This window comes from Ostrinia nubilalis, chromosome 14 (assembly GCF_963855985.1).
Source record: "Ostrinia nubilalis chromosome 14, ilOstNubi1.1, whole genome shotgun sequence".
In the NCBI taxonomy this organism is placed as follows: Eukaryota; Metazoa; Arthropoda; class Insecta; order Lepidoptera; family Crambidae; genus Ostrinia; species Ostrinia nubilalis.
The window spans coordinates 10,950,018-10,963,781 of NC_087101.1; the positions used below are offsets into that span (position 1 = coordinate 10,950,018).

The 13,764-nt window shown below is 34.7% G+C and overlaps 2 protein-coding genes across 2 annotated transcripts in view; one reads left to right on the forward strand and one right to left on the reverse strand.

Annotated features, from left to right (window-relative positions):
* The window catches only part of LOC135078164 (disheveled-associated activator of morphogenesis 1), an 85,332-nt gene that overhangs the window by 12,191 nt on the left and 59,377 nt on the right, over positions 1-13,764 (forward strand). The gene's annotated exons all lie outside the window — the stretch shown is intronic.
* On the reverse strand, positions 7,249-8,910 carry LOC135077879 (chymotrypsin-2-like). The gene is made up of 5 exons (XM_063972419.1): positions 8,793-8,910; positions 8,490-8,703; positions 8,117-8,351; positions 7,681-7,851; positions 7,249-7,427 (listed from the first exon to the last, which is right to left on the reverse strand). Exons 1-5 carry the CDS (start codon positions 8,845-8,847, stop codon positions 7,266-7,268), a joined length of 837 nt encoding a protein of 278 aa, XP_063828489.1. The 5' UTR covers positions 8,848-8,910; the 3' UTR covers positions 7,249-7,265.

Sequence of the window (13,764 nt, forward strand, 5' to 3'; positions counted from 1 at the left end):
CGATGGCGACCAGACCTTAATGCATTGATCGCCATCGCTGCACGCCGGTTGATCGCGTTGGTTTGGCCGAACCTTAAACCTTTATACGGTCTATTCAACCGATCCTATAAACGCCAATGTGCATTTAATGGCATCATGTAAGCTTTAAATATGCGCACTAAGTAACAAAAGCAGGTAAAAAATAAGATTTTTTTATTTGCATGATTATAGTCTAAGTTGCGATTACCTATAAGATAATATATTTTTTAATAAGAAATAAAATGTATTATTTCTGTAATATAATGCGTGTGTTATTATGCTTCCTAATGACCTACATGGCATTCAGTATTTTGAATTTAAAATACCTACGACATCAATATAAAAGAACATTGTTTACAATGGAAAATATGTAGGCAGGAACATTAAAGTCAGTATTATCACTAAAAACACCTACTCGAAACATCACTTAAAATTCAATTGATTTTGAAACACTTAAGGCTAATTTCGCAGTGAATTAATTGAACAAGCGAACCGAGTAGGTAATTTCAATACTCAGAATACAGTTGTTCCGTATTCTGAGTTTCAATATTGCATTAAGTTTGTACTGTTCGCTATTGGTAGTAAACTTACTTGTACAAGTACATGTAGGTACTCATGTAATTCATGAAATGCCAGTTTTCGGAATTCAGTTGTTTAGGTATGTACTATGAAAGCACTATGTAGCTATTTTTTTCTTGCAAAATCGCACCTTATTTCTTAGTAAATTCTACATGACTCCACAGATTTAACTTTATGATCCGTCATTGTGCATTTGATTATGTTACAGTGCAATTATTTAGTTTTTAATTTTGTGTTCTTTATTTATTTGATTCTATTAAAGTCACATTGAAAAAATAAACGCTTCAATTAGCCAATTTGTTAAGTTATAAATATTAATACACCCACAAATTCGACTCGGAATGTCTTAGAGGCGTAGTTCACCTCTGGCTAAATTATGATTAATAACCGATATTATTATTCAAAAATATTCATGGGTAATTCAATAATGTCGTTTGGTGCAGCCAAAATAATGTCCAACTTGGCAATGAGATGTGGGCTTAAGATACAGTGAGATAACAAAGATAAGATCTATCATTGAACTACTTACATTATTTTTTAAACATCGTTCTTTTTAATTATGTATGTACAGGCGACGGCACGTGGATTCTTGTGCAGTTGTAATAGGGGCGGGTTTGCAACAAAAATGGGTAACCTTATGTGCTGTCGTGTGTACTTAAGGGCTATAAATGCTTTTAGCTATAGATATTGCCGTTAACGCAAGGAGTAGTAAAGATAAAACATTTGTAACATAATTATTCAGTTTTAATTTTATTTTTTACATGTCTCATTGTTTGCACTGATGCGTTGAATTCTTTTTACTCCTTAGCAATTTTGTGATGAACAATTGTCCTTTTTAGTTAAGTCCAAAAAGAAGCAGACTAAATAACAATTTTCACCATCCCAATACGAATATTTCATAGAATCGCGTCTAAACTGTGAAAAGTTTTCGTAATAATGGTTCTATCGTCTAGCGAAGTAAACTTAGGTCAATTAACGCCGGAAACTATACTGATAGCAGAATCGATAGTATTGACTGATTTAGGGTACCTAGATAAGCTATGATGCTATCTACGTCGATGCAATCACTATAGCTGCTAGCCTGCTATAATGCGGTATCCGCTTAGCTAGTCTAGATACGTTATCCAGAAGTTCATTTGCACATTAGTGGACGAACTTTAGATTGTATTTTGATAATATCGATTTTTCTACTAGGTATCAGATTTATTTTCATGTTTCAGAGGGCAATAACATTTTTTTGGCCTAATTGAATCATCTGAGACACCTTTGGCGATATAATATCGAGTCTGTCATCAAGGTTGTGATGCTTACGGTATAAGTGGTGGCCTCACTTGTATTTTCAGGAAATTGGCCTGCTTCAGGTTATGTGTGGTTACTATACGAGCACGTATATTATGTAACAACGTTATTTATTGCCTAGCACCTGTGAATTAGGCCATAATAGTGCCCTGTGGTTAGGCTCCGGTGATGCGTAGGCGGCGCTGTCACTATGATCGATGCGTTACATACTCGCCGATTGGCCTTCACTCGCTGCTCGCGTTTTGTACATTTTATCACCTGTCACTTGTCAGTCATCCGAAGAATGCAGCCGAACCACGAATCGATGATGGATTAACAACCTTAATCGAGTATTGTGACTCGATAAACACGCCTAAAATAAAACTAATAAACTTGAAGGTTTTAATTATGCAAAGTGCATTGATTGACCTCGAAACCTTAACCAATTAATCGTTATAAGGAAACTTTACGTAAGTTCATTTTCGGGTTATATCGTTTAACAAGGAAAATATTTAAACCTATGTAATGTATTGGTTGCTGCACTTATGCAAGTTTGTCATATTAGGAAAAGTTAAATCACACGTTACTTAATATTAATGTTTCAATTAATGTTATTTTTTATTAGTAGATAATTGCTGTTATAAAGTTCCTGAGTAATAATGCGTTTCGTAATAGCCAGATATAATACCGTTTACGTCGTGAAATAGTGAATAAATGACCAAAAGGAGATCAGAAATATTTGTCCTGTACCGAAGTAGGGCAGAATGAATGCATCGTGCGTGCGCACGAGTCGCAAAAGTCACCGGTCGCGGGTGGCTTTGGCATTGTTGCCTCGGCAACGAACACTTGCACAAACGTAAATAACAACGCTGTCTGAAATGTTAACCACGATTTGTACGGTTAGTCACTTAGAACTTAGAAGGCATTAGAACAACTTTAGACTAGTGAAGAACGCGGTGCTGCCTCTATCGGTGGATGCGTTAACATGATATCTAGTTCAAAGTTTATTACAAATAGGGACGTCCAGGTCCACAAGGTTATTAAGGGAAGCCCCTGAATGCAGGCCGCCTCCAGCCGGAAAATGTGGAAATTATTGGGTGAGCCCTATTTTCAGCAACGGATGCCCTATGGCTGAAATGATGATAAGGAGTGGTTTAGACTTGCATAGGAAATTTTGTATCAATTCGCTTAGATACGTATTGTAAAGGCAAAAAGGCATTTTCAATATTTAGCAAAATATAGTGCGTGTAAATATTTATTGCAATTCAGTTTATCAATCAATCTTTATGTCTCAATATAATTCTGGAGATTTGTAGTTGTGTAGGCTTACTTTGACGGCTAGTTAGTAACAAGACAATGTTGGTCGACCATTGAAATTAATCATAAAATATGGAGTGCGTTGTTTATTTGAAAAGGAGTTCATATTTCAGTCACAAAATATAGTTTAGTAGAAATTTTGAACTTTAATAAATAAACTGAGCTTTTATCTATCTATGTATTAAAATATTTAAACAGTTTAGTGTCTAAGTATCTATTTTCAAATTTAAAAAATCTATTCTACAACTATTTTCGCTAAGTTTTTGCTTAACTACGTGACGGCTAAATGTGGCTAAATGTCACTGGCACGTAATCTCTCACGTACACGGGAGTGACACTTTTGTGCCTTTGCGGTCACCACGTCGGGGGTCTATGCCACTAAACTTTCGATATATCAGTCGACTATCTCTCTTACTTTTGGCAGTATTCCAAGTTGAGTAGGTACGAGAGTTAAAGCCTCATATTGCGAAACATTTTCCTTGATATTTCAAATATTAGTAAGCGTCTAACTAGTTCAAAACTAAAACGAATTTCAGTGTAGTTCTTATCATTTGCACCCACACAAAAGATATGCTTCGTCCTTCAGTCGCGGGGTCCATTGTGGTGTCAAACTCGACGCTATCAGGCATTGATCGATACCGTATCGTGGCTATTGACCGCTATTAGTCATCAGATATTAGGTACTGTTATCGACATGTAGCATTAATGTGATTGCGCTAATATTTTGTTATGTGCGATTAGATGTTAGAAAAGATTTTTGTCACTCCCTGATTTCTTTTTTCTAATCGTGACATTTCTCTTGGAATATTTTTGATAAAAGTGAAACTACTGCGTGAAAATCGGAACAAAACTTTATGTAGATCATATTTCAGATTATGCGGGCACTACAGTGAGCCCGTTATATCAAATGTATGCCAATGATTAACTAATTACCAGCATTTAACGGTATGTTAGCAAGGTCATAATAATTTTAATTTTGCGTTTAATTGAGTTAAGCAATAGGACGTCAGTTAAATCGTGATTACCTACTTATTGAAATGTTACATATCATATGAATATTATAATCAGTGATAGAAAACATGATTAATTTAATGGGAAAAAAGTCTGAAACAATTGGCCTTATTCAAGAGCATTAAAGTATGTAGCTCAATGTAGAGAAGGTGAACATGACTTCATATGTTTCGAATTGAAAATAATAGTATGTTAAAAATAACCACATTGCGGTTTTGCTAGTTTCACTACCCTAAATCACGCACAGACAATAAAACGTGCAAAATATTTGCCATCAACAAAAAAGTTGTATTTCCTTGAACTCTTGACTCATGAACTCGCAAATTCTCAGGACATTTATCTCGGTTTTATTTTTAAACAAAAGCCGATCCGTTTATGGTAATGGAACCTTCCCGAATACTTATTTGGAGTCTCGGAAGACATTATGCAAAGTGTATTGCTGACATTGAAAATTTCGACGCTTTTACTCGGCCTCATTGCACTGAACGTGTTAATTAAGTCTTAAGGCTGGCTTCGGATTCTTTTACGAACTGATTGCTTCATTATTATTGGAATATTCTAAAATTAACAGTCAAATGAACGTCTTGGTTAACATGTAACTATTTCAACGTAGCTTATTATAAGTTTATACTTATTTAAATTTCGTATTTAAAATTAAGCGTTCGGGTTCTTTAACGGTTATTTTTGTCGACAGCTGTTAATTTGTAAACGAAGAAAGTCGTCTTACCGATTTAATAGAAGTTTCACGAGGAAACGTATTTTTAATTGTGTAATTTTAATCCCATAATGAAATAAAAAACACTTTCTCGGTATAAGATTTTGACTCTTTTAAAACGGATTTACTTGATTACATTTTTGTATGATTGCTTTTTCACCAAAGTTACTTACAATGAGAGTGAGAATCAATACGTATCATTAAAGAATCATTGCACTTTACCCGACACTTACAATAGTCCATATAATTGCATAGGAATTCTAAATAATAAATCATTCGAAATAAAGACTCATCCATCTCGCCGTACAATTGCGATTGTCCGCTCGCACTTATTCTGCATACACAAACAAATCTTTCACAATACTGGTAATAACAATCTTGGTATGTCTGACGAACCATTAACTTAAATTATGATTTCTTTTTCTCACCTATATGTTAAGTAATACGGGACACCCCGTATAAAAGAGATTTGGAAGGGCACAACAGCACGTCCACTGTTGAACATAGGCCTCCCCAAATGATTTTCATATTGACCGGTTAGTAGCGGACTGCATTCAGCACCTTCTAAAAGATTAGTGCCCTAGCCCTCATTGCCCTTCCATCATCACACACGGCAGAGCACTAGTAATGTTTTGGTATATTATCGTAACTGTGACGTGTTAATGCTTAGTAACTTGTGCCTAATCCTTTGATAGCTTTTCACTAACATTAGGTAATAGACCTTCTTTTAGTTACAACTGCTTTTTGCTAGTAAATGTTATCAGAGTTCTGTGCACGTATTTAGCATTACAGCGCGTTATCGCTATCGCATTGTATCGGCTACCGTGCCCGCGGCGCCAGACGCGCTGTCTTCGGGATTAGTGCTGCATTGCACGTTGTTATCGATCTTCGTCGATTATACCCTGCCCTTAGGGAAGGAATAGACGGAACTATTCTTTAAGCAAAGACTGCAGTTTAGGAAATGTCAAAGGAAATCAATATTTAAACTTGAACGTTAATTAAAACGTCTCAAGGAATGGTATAATATTTTGTTACGCTTTTCAAACGCTAATAGTAATAGTGAAGGATTTTTCTAATCGGTCACAAACTATCTATTGAAAAATGCATGATAGCGATACTTCTACAATTTAGAGTTACTAAGCGACCACATATTTTTAGTGCCAACTGCAACACTATTAGAATACAATCAACTGCCCTCGAACGTTATGTTAACATTTTATCGATATGGTAATTTGGCGACTGCGTTCAGCATTAATCTGAATAACAATATTCAAAACACAACAATGCAGAATTCCACGACGACAGAGCCTCCGTTTCTTGGAAAACTTGGCTCAGGTATCGTCTTTGACAGGTTTCGTGCTGCGTTAAACTAAAAACTTTTCCAACGAGGTAAAATAAGGTAAAAATGATTTCGGAGCTTGTCATTTGCTTTAATTTTTAATGAGTTATGTTTTGGGTAGTTGTTTTTTAGTTTTCCTACAGTTACACTTTCAAAAGGTAAACTTGTAAAGTGAGTTTAAGTTTTGAGCGAGGGAGCTTTCAGAAATAGCTTGATAAGTAAATTAAAGGAATGCTATAAATTGCATTAATAAATTACATTTCCTTAACAATAACTTTGTATGTGTAAGAGAAAGAAAGAAGGAAATGTGTTAATTTGTAAATTATTGTGTGAAAATTGCGTCCCTATTTTTTAAATGTTGTTTTTATCAAGTAATGAGTTCTAAAACAACTACATTTATTTTAATGAAGCTAATAAATGGGTCTTAATTGTTTCATTATACACGTCTTTCTTGATACCATGTTAACATTTTCACACAAATGTTTCTCAATTTACGTAAAACCCGTGCGAAGTATCCATCTGTTCCATTGTTGACGGCAAAAATCCGTTATGTATTTATAAAAACATATCAAAACATGCTTTTTGTGTGTGCCCAGAATTACTAATCGGTTAAGAATATTGGAGTATGTGCCATAAAATACATTTTTACTGTTACACTGCTGATGTGATCGTGATAGCTTCGCAAAAAGGCTTTTTTATTCCCTTCGGATTGATGCAGACGGAATACAAAATCAGGGTTTAAAATAGTACTTAACGGCTATAAAAGAATCAAAGTTTTATATCCGTGTAGATGCGCATTTAAATAAATCTGGTATTAACCTTCAAAGAAACTGATAGCTTTGTTAATCCTGATAACTCTATCAAACAAAATAATGGAATAAGGTTACAGTAAAAATAGAAGTATTATTTGAAACTTTTTACTAAACAAAATAATAAAATATCTATAGTAACAAAATATAAACAAGTGAAGTTAATATAAAGCTTGTAAAATAGTAGAACAAATTCCAATCAGCACTTGTCGCAAGTCTTCATTACGTTCAGGAGGAAGTCCTTGAAGGCACTCACGCGAACAAACATGTCGGGAGCGCCGCGTGCGCATGGGAAGCCCCAAGCTACGATCCCCGTCTGAGTATTGGTCTTCAGCGATACTAGAGCACTGCCGGAATCACCCTGAAAAAAGTGAAAAGTTAAATTATTTCCAGAATCACCATGCAAAGGAGTGAAGAAAGAACAAACAAAAAATGAATCTGAATTTTTCACCTCGGAATAATGGTTTGAACTCGTTCGTTCATTTCAGCCAAATAACGTCCACTACTGGATAAAGGAAAGATTTTGCCAACTATCCCTTTTACACTGTGTGGACATTATCTTGTTATGTTGGTGGTTTTTGTAACGGGGTTTTCTAAAAAGTTTTGATACTTACGTTACAAAGTCCGAATCCTTCACCCTTAAAGGTGCAGATCTCGACTCTTTGGTCCACTGGAGGAATCCACCAGCCAGGAGGCATGGCCGCGCTCACACCGTCTGCACATTCCTTCTCACCTATGGTTTTCAGGTAAAGAAGCTGCAGTCTTGTAGCAATGGGGCCCCAATTCTGATGACAAGGAAATCTATAAGTTCTTCCTTGAAGATTAAGATCAAAATATTAGTGTAACCAACCACTCAATAACGGTTGCATAGATGGAATCTAATCAGTAGTTACCATCTTCACTTAATGGGCATTAAATATATGTAGGTACTCGTATCTTGAATGATCTATTGAATAATTTCACGCTCACGTCCGGATTAACCGTACTTCCTGCTTTACGTAGATAATCAAATTAGCAAGAGAGCAAATCTTCAATCTATCAATTTCATACCCAAAGTCTTCCATATCCTGTAACGGAGCTTTTGTCGCCAGCGTCAATCCAGTCGAAATTCAAAGCAATTATTGCCCATTTGTCACTGGGTGTCAATTTTCCATCGAGGAAGAGAACACCGATGTCATATTTGTAAAGAAAGGCGTCATATTTTTCATGGTTGATAAATCCTGAGAATTTTGTTCGGTGTTTAGTCGATTGCCATTCATTGGTTGCATATACTCCGTGGAGCGTACTGTGGATTGAATGGTATATTTATTAAACAATTTTCAAATTAGTTTGAGATGCAACTCTTAATGCTAAAAATTTAATAACAATTTAAAATTAGAAATGAAGAAAAAGAAGCGGCATGTTAAAAAGCTAAGTAACTTACCTCAACAGCTGACCATTAATGTCCAGCAATGCCTCAATGCAGTGCGCTGCTGTTAGCACATGGCACTCGCTGATGATAGAGGCTCCACACATTAGGCTGTTCACCCAGTACCCTGAGGTTAGAGCCATAGAGTGAGGGGCATAACCATCAGGAGCATCTACGCCGCCCACAATGTGTGGATTCAAGTCCATAATCTCAGATTTCAATGGGGAACCTAGACGAAAAAGAAAATAACCAATTTATTCAGGAATCATGTGAAAAATATGTGACGATATTACATGAAGACTAGTGATGTATACTCACCATTTGCTATGTGACCAAGAAGTCCAAATAAAATAATACATTTCAAGAAAACCATCTTTGATGCTAAGTGCAATATTAGTAGTTGTTGCTGTTGAGCTAATGTTTTAATGATGCGGTTTGTTTACTTTATAAAGTATTTATACAAAAAATAATTCACCTTCTGATAATTTTCAAAAACATTGAGATTTTATTGCACGACCCTTTAAATCTGATTTTGTCCGTACTAGATAACGAATTAGTGTTGATTTATTGTTATTGTATGCAGTTATTTATTGCCCTTGAGGAAGTAAATCTGACTAGTGAAGTGACTGATAGTGAAAAAAATAATTACTACAGCTTAAATTAATCGATGTATTAGTACGAGTACCTACTTACATGTGTGATTGCTCGTAATTTCAACTTAATCTTTAAAACGTAGGGTAAGTTATTGGAAAAATTCTACACAAATCGTCCAAAAGGTTCTGTGTGTTTAGATCCAATTTTTATATCATAATAATCAATGTGGAAACGCTTTTTGATCAACGATGCACTTTCTATTGTTAAAATCTGTTCTGGGCCTGGCAGATCAGAGTGCTCTGTATTCACTCTAGTGCCTTCATTGCTACTCCTTGACAGGTTCTCTTTTGTCCGTCAACATAATTACACCGTAAACTTGAAATCTGCATCCGCCCATTACGTTTCGGCTGTTAGATAGCCTTAAACTATTACAACAATGTTATGATTGGCTTCGACTAAATGTTGTGTAATCGCCAATCAGTAAACATTTACATTGAATGGTTCCTCAGAGCTGTTATTACGGGGTCGGTCGACCAATTTGTCAAATCATCGTAGCGTGCTCTTGAGGTCTAAACTCAATAGATTCATTAGCTAAATCAACTATATTTTTGTATTAGCCGAATATTGTTGATAATGGACGTACGTTTAGTTTTCTACTTACATTTGTTACCTATCAATCCATTTTTATTTGGTAATGATATACGTGGTATACGTGGGTAGGTATAGGTACCTACTATTGCTACAACACCTTTTTCGGATACAGGGTTATTATTGTTTCAAGAGTGTCCTTTGGATTACATGAAATAATCTTCATGTACACAGACATGATAAAGATAACGGTGAAAAGGTAGAGTGTGAATTTCACTCTATCGCTGTACAAAGGGAAAGAAGGAATCGTATTCATAAGTCACTTGGTTAAATACGCTTGTCTGTCATGTCACCAGAAAGGCAGTAAATACATATAAAGCCGCTCTTAGCTTCTTACTAGGGTAAGTAGGCAAATCGGTCAAGCATCATTTGACCCGAGTATAGGATGTAGTCAATCGCGCGTTTAAATTTTACCATCCATATAATATTTAGTGTTTTATTTGATTTCTATTATTTGTTGACCTTTGAGATAAACGATTAACTTCACAATTTATAGTTTTCAGAATTCGTTTATGAGCTGTTACTGATTGAAATCAGTTTTGATGCCTTGATTGCGTAAAAACTATCAAAATAATTTTAGCTTCCAAATAAATGTTTATTTTCTTAATTTAATAGTAGAGAACGTATATTTGCAAATGCAATTAGTGGATATGTTACAGGAAATGTATGAATTCTAGGAATTGTATACTATTCCTAGGAAATGTATACAATTCCGAAGCTATTTAGGAAATGTATAAAATATTGCTTCAGAGATTTTTTAATACGCACATATCCTAGGACATGTATACTTTTCCTAGGAATTTTATAGAATTCCAATATTGTATTAGGAAATGTATAAAACTAAGCGGCACAAGCGCGGTCATGTGATTTAGTGCCCCTCAGTACGCCTAAAATTTTATTTAGACAAACCACATTGACCGATAGGTATTTTTAACTCACAACTATTTATTGTTTAGCCTGAAAGTTGTTTTCGCACTATTATATTTTGACTGAAAAAAATATTTGCCTATTGGCATACCTTTCTTTCGGCATCACGCATATTACGCTGAAGTATTGGAAAACCCTAATTTTAACATATCTTTTATTAAACTATTATTGTCATGAAGGTTTTAGTACTCCTGTAGCTGGATAACAAAGTCTCGGTTAGGTTAGGTTAGACTTGCGACCTTGTCACATACACAGCGGCCGCGGCGCGGGAGCGCCATTTAAGTTTCGGAAAAAAAAAGAAATCTTAATTACATTTCCGATTGCTGTTTAGGAAATGTGTAAATTTCCTAGGAAATGTGTCTAATATAATTTACATCACACATTTCCGGGTGATTTTAGGACTTATACACAAATCCTAGGAATTGTATACAATGCCGGATTTCATACATTTCCTGTAACAGATACACGCTGAGAATAAGGAAGAATAAGGCTAGTTCGTTTTGTATTATATTCTAATTAACTGTTTTGAACAGAAATATTACCTAAATCCTCTAAGCATTCGTGCATCTGTCCGCAATATATCGCATTGGGTGTGTGTTTGTAGTGTAGTCACGTTTTCAGTAATGATCATAATAGTGTAAGAAGGAAACATTGCAGTGTAACTATTTGATTCTTATTTAATGAAAATATTTCTTTACCAAAAAAAAACAACTGTTGTTGTTTTTTTTTAAATTAAAATAAAAACCTTAAACACATTAGAATCATTCACAGCACCAAATAATCTCTCTGACAAAACGGAGTTAAATACTTTTCTAAAGGTGAGGTTACGATTGCAGATCTAAAATGTTATTGAAGAATCATTCTCCCATAAGTACCTAATATTTATATTATTTTTAATATTATCAGAGGATTAACTACGATTAAGAAAAAAATATAACCGAATTCTCATATAATCCTTATTTCCAGTTTGTTTGTTATTGTTATAGCAAGACAAAATGATGAATAATGTACTTGCTTCGTAATTAAAAACCTATCGCAATAAAGTATTGATGTCAATTTATGGCTCATAATATGCGACTAATTTGTGATTAAGTTTCTAAAGATAGCTATCATGATAATCCTCAGACATGTTTAATTACTTTTTAAAATATACGAGTAATTAGCAAGTCACATGATTGACGGGTTGTAAAACTTGTAGATATGTCAACTTGTATATTAGAAGTTATCATAATAATGAAGTATATTATCTGGACCATCAGGTCAGATTGTCAAATCTGAATTTTTACATTATTTGCTGAGACAAAAGGAAATTAATGCGAAGTCGGGTCGGCCAAGACCTTTATGTTAAGAAGTTTTAACTTCTGCGCGTAGTTAAGTATGCAAATAAATATCTCATCTACGACCTGCAGCTTAAATAAAAACAAAGTCAGGATTGGTTTGTGGTTATCTCTTAAGATATAAACCAGAATAAGATAAAATAAAGTGCAGTGTGGCTATCCTAAAGTATTAATTCTTGTTAAGTGAACAGTAATCTCTCGAAAAAAAATTACAGATTTTAGAAAATTCTGACCAAACGGCACCTGTAAAAGCATCGATAGAGCGCCTGATTGAAAAACCACTAAATAGCATAAACCGCGACCATTCTCGCCATAATAAATTGCATAATAATAGAGGTCAGCACAAGCGATAGTGATGTAACTATGTTATATGCCACTAGATCCGGCTTCAGTTTCCGACACACGTAACCCGCGAGTGCTATTATCACGTTGTTTTGATGAACTTGCTTAATTATACTGCCGAGTGTATGAGCGTACGTGTCAAGAATAAGACGGTGACAGTCGCAGCAATGTGGCCACATACCATCTTGAAACCGTGTGTCTGTTTACTTCCAGAAACAATGAGAAAATATATTAAAATTCTCGAGCTTGCTAGAAGAATTATAATGAAAATTTGTATCAGACTAGAATTTGAGAATCCTGCAAATTTTACCCTCTTCCTCCTTTCTAATTATAAAAGTATAATAGAAGTAGAACACTTAATTATAAAGACTAATGATTTGCTTGACTGGACACATATGAAATAATGTAACATTGTCATTATTTATTTTATGTAAGCTTATCACTTTTATTACGAGTATGTGTCACATTTCGTTGTTTTCCTTGATGAAAACGTAGGTATTATTTATTTTATTTTATTTATTAGGACAACCAACAAGACAAACACGCATACATGGAATTACTATAACTAAAAGTACTTAGAACTAATTGTTTGCAGTTGATGGCGCATCTTTTTAATTATTTTCAATATAGGTAAGGCACAGCCTGTTCAACGATATTATTATTTTTGTCTTGAATTTGTGATGAACATTTAGATTTTATTGTTTCATATGAGTAGAAAAGTACTTTCAATTTGCATATAGATCGCATAGTTTGTGCATTTGTTGTCAATAAATTGTATGTGTTGTCTGCGCATTCGTCAGTCTGACCTGTGCCATGAATAATGTATGCTTCAGCTTCGTTTGCTTTCTATAGGGGTATCAATTCGAAGTACCTATTTCAATTTATTGCTTGTTTACCTCCTACTTATTCCACTACGCCACTTCGGTCACGGATCTTCAGTCTTTATTAGGTTTTAATTTTAAAATGTATAACAAACATGTTCCGGTAATAATCCTATTACCGCTCAGCACGCAACGACCAGTGAAAGAGGCTTTAAATCACTGCCAATCACACATCATTATGTAACGGAAAACGTTAAATCAATAAGTGAATCGTGTGTCGAACATAACAGAGTCTTGTACATCAATTTAAAGATTAATGTAACGCCCGTCTTCGATGCTGTTTGACAGCTTTTTGTATTAAACGATTGTCTAATGTCTTACGTAGCAGTTAGCTTGAGCTATTTTGAGACAATCATTAACAAACTCGAACAACTCGTTGCTAGCAACAAGCAACATTAATGCGGTCAATGGTTCATCATTACATCGTTTACGTAGTAGATTCCAATTTGCACAAAGTACATGTAGATACATTCATGATTGATGCGTTCCATGATTTGTGTCGAAGTGTTTTTGCGAGCAATCACTTTCGGAATGTTAACACAAGAGGAGTCAAGGACTCAA